At 45.5% G+C, this 18,573-nt stretch overlaps 1 protein-coding gene across 1 annotated transcript in view; it reads right to left on the reverse strand.

The window, feature by feature from the left end:
- Nucleotides 1-2,589: 2,589 nt before the first annotated feature.
- ntn1b (netrin 1b) overlaps nucleotides 2,590-18,573 on the reverse strand; it is a 41,575-nt gene continuing 25,591 nt past the window's right edge. The window contains 4 exon segments of the mRNA XM_030088592.1: nucleotides 2,590-4,653; nucleotides 11,482-11,556; nucleotides 15,276-15,329; nucleotides 16,454-16,603. Of these exon segments, the coding sequence (XP_029944452.1) occupies nucleotides 4,334-4,653; nucleotides 11,482-11,556; nucleotides 15,276-15,329; nucleotides 16,454-16,603 (599 nt within the window). The 3' untranslated portion in view covers nucleotides 2,590-4,333.

Below are 18,573 nucleotides of genomic sequence, written 5' to 3' on the forward strand. Positions count from 1 at the left end.
TTTTATGAGCAGCGATCACAGTGGTCTAATATTAATGGAGAACGCAGCTTAAACTTTCAGCGCTGGCTGTGTAATTGGTTGGCCCCTTTCGAGTGTTTTGCGCCGGGCATCGCAGGAGCAGTATATCAGCACCGCGTCCACGAGCCAAGACAGATGGGCCCTCGTTTGGAGCGCGCTCAGAATGCGGCGTTGTTGTGTAAAAACTCCCCCAGGAATAAGTTAAGGGTTTCTTCTGATTCCAGAAACCTCCCAGCTACAACAATAACATCTGTGGTTTGGATTAGACATGTTGGTGATATCACCCTGTCAGTGTTATGCCTGCGTTCTAGCGATCTGACAGCCAGTCCTTATTGTCTGTGAAGTTTGTGGGAACACAGAATCCAACATAAATGATGATCTGTGCTGCGCGACATGGCCAAAGTGCTTTGGCGGCGTTAATTCTGTTGATTGTTCACTCCTGGCTTCTCATTTCTCGTTTCGCTCTGACATCCACCCTGTAGATGCAAAAGATTTCAGGAAAAGTTTTCAAAGTGCTTTCAATTATCCAATAAAAGTGTAAAATCCCTTGTTACTTTTAGACCCATTTAAAGCCCCTGTTTCAAATAAATGGTGGAAATAGATATTTAAAACAAAGGCATGCGTTTGCCCTCAACTCCTCTTAGTCATTATTTTTTGGACTCTAAGCAAGACCGTTTTTGCACCCAGACTTTTCCTCATGAGTGAAAATCTTGTAGAACTGGGCCAGACCAGCACACTGGTCTATTTTACAGCTGGTGTAGTACAGACCGACCCCGAACAGGATGGATTAAATGCAGAGAAATACTATCTTGTTGGTTTAGGCCCATAGTTACGCTTTAAAATCATGTAATTGTAATTTTCCGCGTTGCAATCAGCCACACTCCTTCACTGTTGAGCAATGCTTTTGTAATAACTGTTCACTGAGCATAACTGAGCACTTGGACTTGTTTACTACCGAACCACATGGTTGTAATATGTTCAGGAAGTTGTTTCTCAGTGTGCTGCTGATGTGAGATAGAGCTTGCTTGAATAAAAGCTAATGATGGTAGAATATGTTTCATATATTTTTTAGCTGCTTTAAAGCTTTTAACAACAACACGTAGTGCAGATGATGAAAAGTACAAGTTGTTTGTCGGTTTAATTTGCAGTATGTTATTGTTGGGTCTCAGTATTTGCTGGCACTGAAGTCATTCGGGACAATTTAATGATGAATGCGTCTGTTTTCAATCAGCTGTGTTTCCCATGTAGTCAATATCTGTCACCTTTAAATTGTGCTATTGTGCGATCAGCCAGCAGACTCAGGATAAACATCCACCTCAGCACTGACATGAAGTGAAACATTCCTCACGTTTTTAGATGACAAGGTGAATCCACAAGATTCTCCTGTAAAATTTACTCTGAGTTTCTTTCTTTTTTTCTATCCTTACCTGCATATTTGATAAATAAAGCAATGAATAAGCAATTTTTATGCAAGGTGGGATACCCCCCCCCCGCTTCTGTCTATGTATCCCTCCTCAGCGCTTACTCATTTTTTACTGTAGGAAGCAATAACATACTGCATCTATACCTCCCTCTAATAGGAGTGTTTTGTCTGGTCGACTAGACAAAACATCAAATCAATGACTTTTGAAACTCCCAGCATTAATGATGATTGAAATGATGATTTTCTGTGGAAAGCCAAAAAATGGACCTGAATAAACACCCCAGTATCTGCAGATAAATGTCAGTTGTTCAGTATGATCTGTCATTTGCAGTGTGGTGTCTATCACAACAGCAAAAGAACAAGCATTGACCATGAAAGGGAATAAAAAAAAAAAAAAAAAAAAAAAGTGATCTCAGCTGAGCTCGGTCACATTTGTTTTTCTTTTTTTTTCTTCTTTTTTTGCACAGCTTTATTTCAGATGAATTAATTTCCATTTCTATCAGGCTGTTCAATAGCCAAACACTTGTCAATACTTTTCATTACAGCCATCTACAATCAATGCAAAATAGTAAAAAAAAAAAAAAAAAAAAAATCAAAAAAAAAAATAATGAAAAGAAAGAAAATGAAAAGATCCACAATAAACGCCACAAAAGCCACATCGCTTCATGTGTCATTAAATATATTCATTTGTGATAAACATAATATATTAGTATTACAAGACATTACACAACCATTTGCAATGGACACGGCTAAACAACATTTACAAGCTGATGTATAAACATGAGGAGATAATTATTCAGATATAATACTTCTGGAGGGTAAAAGTCTGGCGGGCAGTACCGTTTCTGCAGAGCTAGTTGTGTTGGCAAACAAACTTTGTAAGTATAAGGTAATCATCAAATACATACAGTATGATGCACAGAGTATTGAGTGTTTGTATGTGTGTGTATCCGTGTTAGTGTGTGTGTATATGTGAATCTGTGTGTGTGTGTGTGTGTGTGTGTGTGAGAGATCCTCTGGGTGCGCATACTCTGGTAAACATAAGCAAATATTCCAACATTCATTTATTTGTCTTTCCATTTAATAAGAGCCTCTACGATATAAAACTGTGGTTAAGTTCACACGGAGATAGATCTAGTTAATGTTTCAACAAAAATATAAAGAAAAAGAGGAGTAATACTATACAGCTATATCACATGTAGACAGCCGGTCATGCCTTTTTTTTTTTTTCTTATTTTTTATTTTGTCGAGTACCAAGTCTTGATAGCGGAGTCCATCGAGTTCTCAAAAACAATTTTGCATTGAAGCGTCGGCCATTCGACACAGTGTGCTGAATGCACTCCACAATAATAAATGTGATTTTTTTTTTTATCACTCCACAGGTTATTTTTTTTTCTCCCACAACACTGAATACTGTGTACAAATAAATGTGTACATAATTCACAATCATGGTGGTCAGCCAGTCAGGTACAGTAAATAGTGAGCATGCAGCGCGAGGTTCGCTTGGTAGGTCGATGTTCTGCTCGCGTGTGCTCACATTTTGAGATAAGTCCATTAGAGCACAACACGTTTCTGATTTCGCCTAATTTGTTGAAACACTGTTTATTGGCAATGGGTGAATCAAAGCTTAACGACTGACGGAGAAAAGGGGAAGAAAATGATCAAAATATTGATAATTTTCGACAGTACTTCGATTTTAGCTGTTAGTGTGTCATAGTTAGTCGTGTGCGTCGGTTTTCTAGGCGCTTTTAGAATGTACTTGAACGCCTCATGTGCACACACACACACACAGAGCAGTCATTGTTGCTGCTCTGCTGAATCCAATCACACAAATATAGAAAGTGAATTCACTGGGAAGCTTTGATTTGGAACTTTGAGGTTTTTTGTAGATTAAACTGTCTTCCCTTATATCATATAGTCTCACATTAACTGATCAAAACAAGTGGTATTTCTTGATCGAATCACACTATTAGAATATTTTTCAGCCTTACTTGAAGGGCGTGCACACTCTAAAAATATGTGAACATATCTTATATGTCCTATAACGTCTGACTAGCCCAAAAAAAATAAGTGCATGGTTGACAAGTCTACTCTACGCCTCGCCGATGCTACGGCATCGCCTACCAAAAAAAATAACACCTAGATATGCACATATGGTTACTTTACATTGCAGAGGTCACGACCACAGCATACTGTCGATATATCAAGAAGCGCGGAGCCAGAGACCTGCCCGCGGTAACGTCGTCACGCAGAACGAGGAGAGGATCCGAACGGCGTTTTGCTCCCACAACACGAGGTAACTCTCACATATGAGCAGCGAGCGCTCAGGAAAACAACACAACAACAACAACAACAAAAAAATGGCACTCTGAGACCACAGGTGTGAACATATTTCATGAAAAGGCTCTCCAAAAGTTTGGAAGAGTGCCGAGACTCTTCATTCAGCGCTTTTCACAGCACCGTGCGCGTAAATCCTCTGAAAACACAAAGGGGTGGAATAGAAGATGCTTTTAAAAAACGACCGAATATGTGACTTTTTCAACATCGGAATGGGTAAAATAGTCAGAATGAGACTTTTCTGGAACATTAGGTGCAAACTCTGCAAGTACACAACAAAAAAAACGAACCTCCAAAGACAGAGACGGAAAAACTGTAGAATGAGCTCCTTCACAAAAAGTTCCTAAAAACAAAAACACTAAACTCTTCGCTCCAGCTTAGAGCAGCAGCACTCAGTCATTCCCTCTTTTCTCCTACTTGTCACCTGTCTCTCTATTTTTAATTCTTCCAGTTTATTTTTTTTTTCTCTGTTTAATATCCATCCCTTGCGGAGGTGTAACTGCAGCCTCCGCCTCTCCCTCCATCCTCCACTCCTTCTCCCCCCTCAGGCTACTTCTAGCACTTCCCCCTCTTGTCTCGCTGCTGGAACTTCCTCAGCCGGCGGCCCCACAGGTCCTTCCAGGGGATCAGGAGGCTCCCCTTGTCGGCCACCACGCCGCTCTGCCCGGGGGAGTCGTCGTCCGTGCCCAGCAGCAGGTACTTCCTGCCGGGCTTGATCTTGGGACACTTGCAGGCCACGTCCTTGGCTCGCACCCACAGCAGCTGGTCCCCGCGGCGGATGCGGTGCTCGCCCTGCTTGTAGACGGAGATGATGTTGACGGTGAACTTCCACCACTCGCCCGCCTTGTCCCCCTTCAGGACGTGCACCTGGACGGCTGGTGGAGGAGAAGAGCGGGAAGTCAGTGGACAAACCAGGACGTCGTGCAGTCTGTTCCACACAGAAAAACAGATGATGTGCAAGTAAAATGCATGAACTTTCTTTTTCTGCAGAAAGGAAGACTCCAGTCAGCATCTCAGGTCTTTAACTTCTCCGAATGAAAAAAATTCACCAAAGTCAAGTATCTTTAAAAAGCCTTTTAATAAAACCTGATTTAAAAGATACATGAAGGTGCAGAACTGTGCAGAATGTCACCACTTCAGCTCAGCTGGAACCTGGTAACTATTGTGACACCGTTTGTGGCAGGGTTTTTTTTATTTTTTTTTCATACCAGGAAATGAGACCCCCCCCCCCCCCCCCCCCCCCCCCCCCCCCCCTCCTTGAAGAAGCCCCCCTGCACAGACTGCCTGTGCAGTTAAGCAGCTATTACTTCATCACTGTGATTGCAGCATGGAGCAAACAGCTCAACAGCACCGCGGCTAATCCGTACTCGGAGTGAAGTGCTTGATCCCGCCGGGGACGGCGGTGGAGGGGGCCTTCAGTCAAGAATGCGCCGGTACCTTTTAAGTGTGTGCAGAGGGCACATTTAAAACCCAGAGTCGCCGTAGTCTAGAACAATGTCTACAAGTTACATTATGGAAAATATAATGGATGTCGTTGGTTAAAAAAAAAACAAAAAAAAAAAACAGAAAAAACAAGTTTGAGTTTGAAGCTGATGACAGCAGGATAATTTTAAAAGTCACCATTCCGCAACATCAGCTGGTCTTTACTCAACAGTTTTGTTGTTTTGAAACTAAAAGGTTTTTCCATTCTTGCACAATACAGACTTCATCTGATCAGCCTGTCACATTCTCCCTTTTCTGGGTTCTTGAATGCTCTTACTTATTTTCAAGATTTGAAAAAAAAACCTGTTAATTAGTGAAATTAATTGGAAACATTAAATAAAGAAATAAATCTGAACTGCCCGTAAGCATAAAAGTCTGTGGCTGTTTGGGCATCCCGTGATGATGGACAGTTGGAGAAAACTCAGATAAAGGAGGTATTGGAGATTATGATCACAGTATCACAGAGGCCGGTTTGTAATTAGATTAGTCTTCAGTTTCATGTGAGAAAGTTACGCTTAAATGTTTCCACCTGTTCAGTTATGGGGGGGTTTTAAAAGAAATTTCAGCTCCTCCACTGAAATCCTGCTTGTTGCCTTTATGAAGTTTTGTTTAGAACAAACTATGGTGCTGTTGATTTAATGAAATATGAGGTCTTTTGCTCGGTATTACAGTTTTTCCAGTCTTTCGTTGCATCTGTCCCAAACTTTTCAAAACTTAAAATTTCCAAACTTCAATATTCAACAGATTTTTTTTCCTCTTCACATTTTTCTGGGGTTCTAATGAGGAGAACATAATTTAATCGTCTTTCTTTAATATTTCACGCAGATTTCCACCTTTTTTGTTGTCTTTTCTGTTCTCCCACTGTCTGTTGTTGATGGCTGTTAAATTGTGACTTAACAAGCGCAATGAAACTGTTTGTCGTCGTTTGATTGTTCCAGAGTGAAGACAGCCTTTTCTTTGCCTTTGTGCTTTAACATGATCGCTCGCGGTGTTCGTCAGTCGATCTCCATCGCGGCCGAGAGCGGGGAGAACCGGGGCGTTTGAGTGTGTGTGCCAATGCATGGTGTGAGCAAATTGCACACAATTTCAGAAGAAAGGGGGTTTGTTGGGCTGAGTAGGGCGAGCTCTCACAGCCCTGCCATTCATCGCGGCCCTTCTCCTTCATCCAGACACATAAAGGGTGTGTGAGGAGGAGGAGGTGGGAGCAGCGAGGGAGGGAGGGAGGGTCCACTATTTGTCTTCAACGCCGCAGTGGAGGAAGGAGGAAAAAAAAAAAAAAAAAAAGAGTTGGAGGGGAATCGGGATGTGTTTCCGACCTCATGAGCTGTCCGGGTTCTGCTCCCAGAGCTCCATCCAACTCGGCAGCGTGAGAATCCAGCGGATGACATCGCCCGCCGCCACCGGCGTCGGCCCGGCACAGGAGTCTCGGTTACTTCGTACTCGGGCTCCGTCCGCCCCGCCGGTGTCTGCCCGGCTCTTTCTTTCTCTCTCAAGTGTGTTTTCAGTCTATGTGGCGTATTTAAACACACACAAATCCCCCCTCTCTCACACACACACACACACACACACACACACCTTGTGCCACTCGGGGTTGAGCTAAATAGACACCGGAGGGAGAGTGGCAGCGCCGGGTCAAGCAAGAGCTCGCAGTGTTTGGTGAGAGGAAGTGTGAGATGATCCTGCGCTCGCACAATGGCTGCCAACCGAGCCCCCCCACCACCTCCCCTCACAGCCAGCGCTTCCCACTGGATATATCTTCATGTTGGGGGGGGGGGGGGGGGGGGGGGACGACTGCAGCTTGACACTGCCTGCCACCAACAGGCGAAGGCTAATGAAATTAGCGCTAGTTTAATTAGCGTGCAGAGGCCCCTGTCCCCTCCGGTTATCGGCTGGGTGAGTGATCAGGGGGGGACCTGTTACCCTCGGGTGAGTGTGGAGAGGTGGCCCTGGGGGGCCGGGGAGGCCAGTGGGGGGTGGGGTGGGGGGGCCTGCCTTTGAGCACCATCCCGGAGCGTCGGTAAACACGCGGCCCTTTGATTCATTGTCCTCGGCGCGGCAGCGGGAGAGGGAGGGTACGTGTGTGCCGAGGAGGGTGTCAAGCGGGAATATAATCCCTTTGTGCCGGCCGTCTCCGTAGCTACGGCGGCGATGAAAAACAAAAATTGAATAAACAAAACATATTTCTTTCTCTCCGGGGTGGCAATCCGTCACCGTCTGCTTAATTTACCACCTGTTTGCACCCCGAGGAATGCTCGGAGCCGGCGGAGCGCACCAACTGTGTTTAAACAGAAGGCCCCTTCCCGTGACCCCCGGGGGCCTGCATCGCCGCTCCACACATGATGGGGGGGGGGGGGGGCAGAGAGGAGACTCCGAAGCCCCACAGAGAGCCGGAGCCACAGGCCTGAGAAATGAATCAGACCGCGCTGAAGGAGATGCTCGCTAAGCAGCGACGTCTCGGACGCAATCATCTGCTTCCACAGTTTAAAGAGACTTCGGAGAGGAAACGCCCGCTTTGCTCAAATCGCCCCCCCGGATCTACAGCTGCACAGCCTGTCTCGGCTCTGGGGATTAAGATTTAACTCAATGGAAATATGAATATTAGCAGGCTTTGTCCCAAAACGTAGCACATCGGCTATGAACTCGGCTGTCCACCTTTCATTGTATGGCCAACTCAAAGAGTCTCAGCAGAACTATACAGCTAGTGAGCAACATTACACCCAAAATACAAAGAAATCTTCAGCCTACAGGTCGGCAATGAGGAAAAAATCCAAAACCTGACATTTGTAAAATGAATATGATCTTATTGTCTCTACATGAGTGAATCTAAACATAATTGGATCAAATTATATGTGCTTCTTATTTCATGTCGCTTCATTTCTGCAGAAAATGATGTGAAAATGTCAGTATATAACATGATAAGAGACTTAAAACATGAAAAACATATGTTTTGGGATTGAATTATCTGACCTTTTGAGTGATTTCATTGGTTGATTAAAATATTGGCTGTTCTCAGATTAAAAGTCTGAAAGTGCTACAAAGAAGAATTTTATTGAAAATGAACAAATTTGCCTTTTTTTCCCTTTCCCATTTGTGAGCTGGATTGTCCAACATGTGGACAGATTGTGGATTTATCAATTCATTTTGTAGAAAATTACTCCATCGCTGCAGCAGACTAACACAAAATACACATGTACAAACAGAAATCCAAATGAGAAGAGGGGAAAAATCAATTTCTGTAAATTGGTTAATATGTGAGAGACTTTATTGGGTATGATGTCTTTATTTTTTGATAGCTTTATTTACTTTTAGGTTTCGTTGGTAAGAATATGTGTAACAGAACTTGATTATCGTTGCTTTAAGTTTAAGAAATGTTTAGTCTGCAGCCATTAATACAAATGTATATAATAAATGGCTTTTTTTTTTTTAGTTTTAAGCATTTTGTAAATATTCCCAATGTCAAAAAATGATGAAAACATTCAGATTTTGCCAAAAAAAATCAATCTCTTTAATCTTTTCATGCTTATTTTAAAGCATTTTATCAGTCAAACTGTTTCTACAACTTTTCAAATAGCCTCATCTGAAATCGAACTGATGGTCATTACTCAGACTGATGTGCCTCTGAGGGGTTTTTTTCTACGTGGGTTACAGATGTGGATCCGCTGATAGCAGACTGTATTGTGACGATAAATCGTGCAGAAAATCCAAAGAGAGTAACGGATCATTTGCGGTGTGGATGAATGCAGAGGTGTACACGCCGTCGCCGGGTGAAATCAAAAGGACAAAAACAAATGATTATCCGCGCTGTGTTTTCTCCCCGCATCCCCCGCTGCGGCTGCTGGTTTTTGTTGGAGAGATAACGGACCTGCGTCGTTAATCTTCCCAGCGTCAGACCTGCTCCTCCATCCAGGCGGCTGGCCTGGGAGACACAGCTGTGTTTGCCGCAACCAGAAGTTTGAACACGTGATTTCAGATCTCTCCCAATATCGTATTTGTCTACCTGGCACCGCGTTAGTAGACGTGTCTCAGCTGCCTCGTGCGCTCGGCGGATTCACCGAATGCATAGTGAGGTTTCTGTGTGTTTTGGCTTCTCTTATCAGTTTGGGATTTGCTCTAAAATGTCTGAAAGTTTTTTTTTGGTTTTTTTTGCCGAACGCCTCAGGCTAACCGGCCTGGCCCAAGCATACGTGTTTGTCTTTTACAGGCTGGAGGAGGCTGAGTGGGGAGAAACTTTACTGTTATTTTAACATCTGCAGTGTAACTTTTCGGCGGTCAGTAGCTGCTGTGTGCAGGTGGAAGGAAAAGAGCATGAAGTGCAGAGACTTTTTTTTTTCTCTCTGATACATTATCGAGCTGCAGAGAAAATGGCGTGAAACCGCTGAAATGCATTCGTTTGGAGGAGCGGATTGTGAACAAACATAATGACGCACAAACAAAGGATGTTTTTCATTGTTTTTCTTGCAGACATCCGACGATTACGGTGCTGCTGGGGAGAAAGAAGTGAGCCCTGAGTAGCTGATGAATCCTCGAATCTGCTTCAGCTCAGCCGTCTTCTCAGGTAATCTGCTCTGGATGGCCCTCCTGAGCTCATCTCACTGCATCTCGATTGAAAACAGGACCGAACCACTCCGGAAGATGGAATTTAGATTTAGAGTTTCTTCCATTTCAGGCTCACTGTGCCTCTTGATACTGAGATTGCTGTTTTCTCTGTGCATAATTTTTCTTTCTCTGGGTATCTCTGGTTTGTTCCCATACATCAAAAACATGCATGTGAGGTCAGCTGGTGATTTAAAATTGTCTGCAGGTGTACCCTGCCTTCATCCATAGTCCTAAATTTCAGGTTTCACTGGCAAACACACACTGACTGACAGGAAACCTCTGATAAACTGACTGATTCTCAAAAGACACTTTCGCTGTCATTACCAATGCAATTGTGAAATCTTTTTTTGTTGAGACTTAACCTGCATGACTCAATGGATGGCTTCTTTTTCTTCTTTGCTTGCATGAGATGGATCTAGTCAGAACATCAAACACTTATGAACAAGTGTCTCCTGCCTGAAGTGTGAGAGTTGGGTTTCCTGCCAGCGAATCTGACAAGAGCTAAATCTCTCCTGTCAGAGCTGTGTGAGCGGATATCCCTGCCAGCTTTTAAGTGAATCTGTGGAAACTCTGGTGTATAAATGTGTGTATCTCCAGACTGATCGCCAATCTCATCTTATACGTCAAATTGTCCACCGAGCAAGAAACTGAACACCAAATTGCTCCCAATGGTGTGTGTGTGTGTGTGTGTGTGTGTGTTTGAATGTAACTGATCATGTAACGTGAATTTAGACTGCTCAAGCAGTAAAATGTGATATAAAAAATAGTACATTTACCATTTATCTGTTAATACGAATGACAGTGACCATAAATGAGACACAAACAGCAGAGAGGGAGCAGAAATTGAAATTTCTCCTCTGCATCTTTACGTCTGATCAACCGGCTGCAGCTCTTTTGAACAGACTCCAAACATCCATGACATGTGGTCACCTGACTTCAGGCCCGGCGACTGGTACAGAGCAGACGACCATGTCTCGGCTTACAGGTTCTCTTTTGCTTTTGCTAAATATTGAGCAGAGAAATGTTAGTCCGGATTGGATTAGATATTGCTTGCATCACTCCTGTATTTTCCACCTTTTCATCCTTTTATTGATATTTCTGCTGTCATATATTTGCACATTGTAAGGTCTCATGCTAAACGGCTATAAACCATGAAACCATCAACCTTGAGTGATGAGAAAAGGTGATACTCGAGTGAAAACGCCCACATGATGGGACCGGATCAGCTGTATCAGCATGTCCAATGAGCAATATCCACAGACAGATAGTTGGCCGACAGACAAACATCTTGAAAAGCTCAGCTTTTGCCTGCTCACGCTTGAAAACGATCTACTTGGGAGAGCGTTTCAGAAAAAAAAACGTCTATTTTTCAGAGGAGATTCGACAGGAAATGTCAGCTGGGTGAGCGGTGGGGCCCACTTCAGAGGAGCTGGAGGTGTTTCCAGATTAATCTGTATCAGCGGACTCGACCTGAGGGCTGTTTGAATAAGACGTCGGTGTAACACGACGATCGGCCACAGGATGTGGATTAGCCGCGCCGGGGATCCGATTAATTGAGACGTATGACCTCAGGACCGCCGGCCGACGTCCGTCCAGACACATTCCCGCGCATGGGGCTCACTCACCGAAGTCTTTCTTGCAGTACTTCTTCATGGTGATCTTCATCTTCCCCTTGGAGGCTTTACAGTGAGACTCACAATCTGAGGATGAGAGGGGATGGAGCAGAGGTTAGTCCGCGTAATTTACCAAACGAGTGGCTGGGTGTCATCAGGCCGCTCCAGCTGGACGGACTGTACATGTGACCCCTTTACATCACGGCATTTACCCCCCCCCCCCACTGCGGGCTTTTAAAAGATGTCGTCAAAGTAGCACTGTGAAATAGATTAAAGCGGAGACAGATGCTCCTGTGTCTGTTAACACACTCGCACTATCTGCCTGACAGTGTTTTCCACTCGGCCCAGCTCCCTCGTCAGTGTCCTGGCATGCATTGTGCGGGTCGCAAGGGCCACTGGGGGTCAGCCTGCACAAAAGGAGGGGGTCAGCGGAGGGGCGGGTGGTGAAATTAGCCAAAAATTAGTGGGGGACCCACACGAGGTGAGAAAATGAGGCCGGCGGAGGCTGAATGTTCCGCAGGCCGGGGAGAAGCTCACAGACATGGTGATTAATGTCTCACCCCCGTCTGCGGACTTGGCCCCGTGCCCCCCCCCCCCCCCCCCCCCCCGCCGGAGGACGGCATCGATGGCTGCTCGGTGCCGCCGCCTGGCTGCCAGGTACCGTTTGTAATGAGGAAGCGGCTGGTGTTACCAGAGGCCAAACTGAAAATTGAAATCATTTGTTCCCTCCACTTTCCACTGACTGACACAAATTGGAACCAGACCATCTCCAAGTGTAACCCCCCCCCCCCCCCCCCCCCCCCCCCCCCCCCCCCCACACACACACACACACACACCTCCCTCCCACTCTGCCTCTCCCAGAGCAATAAGCCTTGCGAGGGGGGGGTGGGAAAGCTGGGCTGGGCAGCCTGGAGAGAAAGGAGGGGGCAGTTGAGAGAGAGAGGGGACCTTTCAGCTTGCCTGAATATGGACAAACTTCATTATTTCTTCCAGCCCTCTGTCCAGTCTTCTCCTTTCTTCCCTATTATACTCCGTGTGAATGAGGTTGCCTGGGTAATGATGGAGAAAGAAAAAAACGCCCCTCTCCTCCCTCTCCAAAAAAAAAAAAAAAAAGAGAGGGAGAGTGAGAGGGAGAGAGAGAGAGACAGAGAGAGAGGAAAAGAAAGAGTGGTTCGGGACGTGGGATGAGGATCGAATTCATGTATGTAGAGAAAGCATTTCTGCAGGAATGCCTGGCTGCTTTCTGGGGTGGCGGGAAAAGTAAGAAAAGAGGAAATCCCAAAGTAAATGAATTTGACGAGTCCATATCGAGCATGCCTGATTTCCATGTAAATGAAGCGCTGGCGGGGGTTGGTGGGGGGGGGCTCTTTATCTCCCGCTGGTCCCTGGGGGCCTTTATCATACCTCTCTTTGATAGCTGACGTTACCCATTAGCCCCTGAGCGAGGCGGTAGCGGCGGGCCATTACACCCACGGCTGTCATTAAGGGCCGGTCCCCCGCTGCGGGGACAAACGCCCCCTTTGTGCGTCTCTGCGGCAGCGCCACGTTCGTTCGGCGGGGGTCCCCGGCGACCACACTGCCGCTAATTTGGAGGGTGGTGTCTGTTTGGAGTTCCTGACAGGAGTCCAGGCTCCGCGCTGAATCGGCAGTCACTGCAGCAGGAAGCCAGCGGGCTCCGCAACAAAGCCGGGTGAAGTCAGTGGCGCCACGCTCGTCAGACACTGATCGATGATCTGAGGTGACTCAGCCTATTCACACTATCTAGGACACTGGCAAAAGACAAATAAAAATACAAATACTTCGCCTAAATACACCTGGAACCTGAAGGGAAACTATTTGGAGGTTGTTTGTTGCTTTTAATGAATACTCATGGAGCTAAATATATCACATCTTGAAAAGGTTATTCAGTCAAGTGTTCTAATAAGTTGTTTGTCACATATTTGGATTATCGCTCTTCCATCACGATCGGCTCTTCAAGTTGTGGTTTACAGTGTAGAGATCAATATGATCAGGAACTTTTTTCTGTGGTTCTGCACTTCATCAGCAGCCACAGACCCTGCATGCAGATCTTCCAGTAAAGCATCCCGGGACGTTGTTCCCGTCTCAGCCTCTCTGCAGCAGTCGGTCCTTCACAAATCAACAGTTGTTTGAAATCCGCAGCTCTAATTGCCGTAATTCTTCCCCAGAGTGGAACGTTTTATTTCAAATTATTTGGAGATTTATTGTCGGACTCCCAACATGCTCGGCCGTCCCTCCTGAAGGCCTGGAGAGCTCTCCGGAGCTTGGCAGCGCCACATCACACACTGCAGCTCCATAAACCATCCAACGGATCAAACCTGCTTTATGTCTTCAAAGTCAGAGCTAAACATGCAGGAGCTGCAGTTAGTTTTCACGGAGCAAATATTTGGAAAAAGCTTCCAGAAAATGACTTCTTTTTCCAAAAAAACCCAGATTTTTGCTGCTGCCTTTTATTAAAACAAATTATTACTTTATGCTGCGCTAAACTTTCTTCTTGTTTTGAACTTCTTTTCTTGTTTCTATTCCTGTGGTCAATTTCCAATACTTTCTCGTTGTTGGCTTACGTTGACCTGTTTGGGAAAAGTTTCAGGGCTTCGAAATGGACCACCTCATTGAGGAGACTGAAATCGCGTCTAATCTGGAAAAATTAATTTGCTTATTGGATTTTATGCATGCTAACTGTGAACATACAGTGAACACCATTATTCTTCAAAGAAATACTCTCAGTTATCAAAATAATCACATTTTTAAATGGAAGTGCTAAGTCACAATGTCAGTTTCTTCAAAATGAGATAAAATGTCTATTTTCATCTTCATGTTCCAGCAACAAAAGCCTCTATTTTACCTGTTATTTGTAGAAATTATTTAAATAGCACATGACCGTCGGCTGTAAATATGGCTGCAGCCTGTAATGCCACCAGTTGCACTCGGACCCTGCTGAACAATAAGGTCAGGCGAGGCTGCTCTGCTGGCACAGCCGGCCTTGATTGAAATACAAACTGGTGCAAATGAAGCATGTAATCAGATTAGGAGTGAAACCCTTCGGGAGGCTGCTGGGCAGGCTGGGAATACGGGCGAGGAGGCCTCGGGGAGCACCGCGGCGAGATATCTGGACTTTGCATCAGCCAAGTGTGGAAAAACACACACGTGTTTGAAACACTCTGCGAGCTACAGACATATTTAGATGCAGTTCAACTCATCTTTATGTATGTAGTGCCAAATACAGCACAGTCATTTCAAGGCACTTTTACAGACAATCCAGTCATTTCGATTAATTACTGTTTAACACTTAACCCAATTTTTTTTTTCTCAACAACTAAAAACTATTTATTGAAAGATAAATTTTTTTAACTGCAAAATTAATAAGAGAAACATCAGTCATCCAGATTCTAGCCTACACTCTGTTCATTCGGAAAATTAGCAGGTTAGATTGTATTCTGACCTTTTCGATGGAACCAAGAACTGCTCAAACTCTGCAGGAAGTTTAAACATTAAAAAAATAAGACAAGCTAGGCATTACAGTGACTCAGTGCTGCCACCTAATGAATAAAAGTGGTATTTAAAACGTACCGTACAGCACCTTAATGGCTTTTATATAATTTCTTATCATTTTGGCACGAAAGTTGATTCACTGTGTTTGAAATGATTTTATATGTAATCGTACATTCTTAGTAATTCAGACTGATTAATACGATTTTTTTTTTCAGTTTATTCTTCAGGGTGTGCTAATCTGTTCACGTGACGCTTGTAGATATTTGTGTAGAAGCTAAATAAGAGCTGGAACTCACCTGACGGCTCCTCGTAGCTGCTATAAGTCGCCGTTGGAGATGCGACGGGGATTTCTGCGACGGAGAAAGAAACAAAATTCACATTTCCCACTGTTATCATGTTGCATTGGATCCTGAATAAAACATGTGACGGTTACATCCACGAGGAAATATAGTTGCTCAGTTTCCTTTTCGGAGGGCTGAATTTCACCGCTGAGCTTTGTGGAAACCCTCAGAGCCGCAGCTCATTCTGACACACAGATGTGCTGAAAATTGTGTATCGTTGGCCGCGAGCTTCCCGTTAATGTGCCGCTCCCCCCCTCTCTGATTGTGTGTGTGTTGTCGACACAGAGAGCCAAGGCTGACGGCGTGCTGTTAAAGTCGAAGCTGGCGAGGAGTTTCACTTCACAACAGTTTAATATCGTGCTACTAAAACCTGGAAAACACGAGCTCAGAAAATATCCAGAAAAACCAAATGTGTTCTCCTTTTTAGCGGCTTCCTCCAACTTTTACCTCACATTTGTTACTTTCCCAACTAAATTAAACAAATCCTTCTCTTGCGGGTTTAATTGTGGCTGTGAGTTCGGGCCAATCCTCTCGCCCCGGTTGTCAGCGCCACGGACTGAACGTCCAGTTTCCACTCGTGACGTTATCAGACGTGTCAGCCGGAGCAACACGGCGGACAAATGTTAGTTTGCACACGTCCATCCAAACATCGCTCTTATCTTATCAGCTCGTGCCAGCCAGCTACTCGACGCTCCTCGCTGAAGCGGCTACCGGTGACCCGTCTCTTCTTCTGTGAGGCGCTGGCGTTTATTGCCGAGGGCCTGGAAACCTGCCGGCGGCAGATACAGCCAATAAAGAAATCAGCCGTCGTTCCCCCGGACTCATTCCGGGGGATTTATTGTGAGACGAGCCGTTAACGGTATTTTTAAGGCAAACGAGGCCGTATTAGCGGAGCTGTAACGATCTGTTTATCCAGACTCGGGAGGGTTGAAGCGGCCAAATAATAGAACAAGGGTATAAAAATAAATCAAAAGGAGCGTGAGCCAGGAATTCATACGTAACAAGCATGTCCCTTTCAGGGCTCCTCCATGTGGTGCTTTTGCTGAAATTGCTGCTGCTTTGTGCTAAGATTGCACTTTGGGGTTTGACAATTGGTTTCCTTGTTTTCTAAAACTGCGAAGCGCGGCGCTTACTGATGCAGGGGGCGATGGGCGAGCGGCTCTGCTGGTAGCCCTTGGCGCAGCGGTTGCAGGTGATCCCCGTCACGCCGTCCTTGCAGGGACACTGGCCCGTCGTCTGGTTACACGTCTTCCCGGCGGCTCCGACCGGATGGCAGTCGCAAGCTGAAGAGGTGAAAGTGGGAAAAAAATTTAAAAAAAAGCTTCCATTATACACCAGCAAACATGTTGTTATCATCAGGAAATGAAAACGAGTGGCGAAAAACAAATATCAGCTTACAAATGACCACAGCGTGTTTCTGGCCAGTGGTGTTGCTGACTTTACATATTCCATACAGTAAAAACTAATCCCAGCACTAAAAACCCAGCGAGAAATCGTTCATATTAGAGCAGGCTGTGTTTCTCCTTCCAGACCATCGCAGATGGGGAACTGGGCCTCGAACCAGCATAAAACCTCAATCAAATTACACCGCTTCCCTCCACCCATGACGACCACGAGATTCTTCATTAGCCCGGCGCTGGAAGGCACGCACCAGAAGTAAATAACTTGATTAATTGCATTGCCGTTTATGCACCACATGAAATTCATGCAGGTTTGCGTTACGCCCGTGAGCGTCTCAGGAACCCGGTGCCGTGGCCGCCGCTGCCGCCGCCGCCGCCACCGCGCCGCCGCTGCGATCGAAACGCGCTGGAACTCCTCAGATCGAGTTTCCTACGTAAAGCCTGTTGGCAAAGAGCTCCTCACAAATACGGCCTGAATAATGTTTCCCATTAATGGACGGGTGGCACGCACTTCAAAGTCTGCCGGAGCTGTTAGTCGGGAGGATTGCGCGTTTAAATGTGAGATGTGTGTGTGCGTGCATGTGTGTGTGTGTGTGTGTGTGTGTGTGTGTGTGTGTGTGTGTGTGTGTACGCTCTGCCAAAGTTTTACCATTAAAACTAGTGTTTGAAGTGGAAGCCCAGCCTCCCTATTAGTGCTGCATGTGTTATATGTAGTCATTTGCAATGTGCTTGAAGTGGTCCAATAGACGCCGGAGTTGCTTTTAGTTGGAATTTATAGAGCTTTGCTAACACAACGAGATGCTCGTGAAAGTTTTCTGAAAACCTCATTTATCTGTTTTTGTTCTTCGCGGTTCGCATTTTAAAAAGGAAAAGCGTCTGAGTTGATATGAGCGCCGCTCAATGCATGGCAAGTTTATCTTTATTGCAACACCAACATACCACAAAAGAAATTAATATCATGAAAATGAAGGAAGAGGGAACAAAAACAGCAGACACACATGAGCACATTACACCATCCAAAACTCCCAGATACTGAAAGTTGCGGTGCCGCTGGTGGAGCATCAGGTTGAGTCCTGCCCTGCAGTGTGAAAGGAGTCTTATAGCAGCGAATAAATCCGGTATGAAAACACGTCGAGTCCATAGCGCAGGCTGCAACTGAGCAGACACTTCTGCTTCTCTTTTCTGACGATTGCAGAGCCATAAAACCAAACTGAATCCGGCCATAAGGAGGTAAATGAATTTCCCCCCGCAGCGCTCAACGGCCGCTCGGGCACTTCGGGGACCTGTGGTGCAGTGGACCAGCGGACTCGCCGCGCCTGGCGGAGGACTCAGGCTGCCAAACGTGCACGGGGATTGTTTAAAAAAAAACATTAGCGGGTGGGGGTGAATGGGTGGGGGGGGGGGGGGGGCTGCAGTGTGGTTCTCGCAGAGCCGTGTTTACACTGCGCTTGATGAGGGGTGAAGTTGTTAATCTGGGAAATAAAGCATGAGGCATTCCACACTGCCACTGGAGATGTAGGTGCTGTACAGAGCAGAAAAGACTTTTTTTTTTTTTTTTTTTTTTTTTTCCAACTATTAGGTACATCGTTGGGATATGGAGTGAGGAAGGAGGGAGGTAACAAATGGGAGGGAATGAAAGCAGACTTCCTCCTGGCCCGGCGCTGTATTTCCTCTCCAACAACAGCAGAGTGGGATGGTTGGCTGATTTGAACAATAAATACAGTGGGTTTTTAACTGATGTCACTTCGCCCTGTTTTTGTCACCTGAGGAGAAAAGCAGCAATCAGGCTGTTTGGGTTTGATCCCGGAGCGGCGAGCCGGGCTCGGGCAGCGGCGGAGTGTGTTCGGGTTACC

This window comes from Salarias fasciatus, chromosome 4 (assembly GCF_902148845.1).
Source record: "Salarias fasciatus chromosome 4, fSalaFa1.1, whole genome shotgun sequence".
Lineage (NCBI taxonomy): Eukaryota > Metazoa > Chordata > Actinopteri > Blenniiformes > Blenniidae > Salarias > Salarias fasciatus.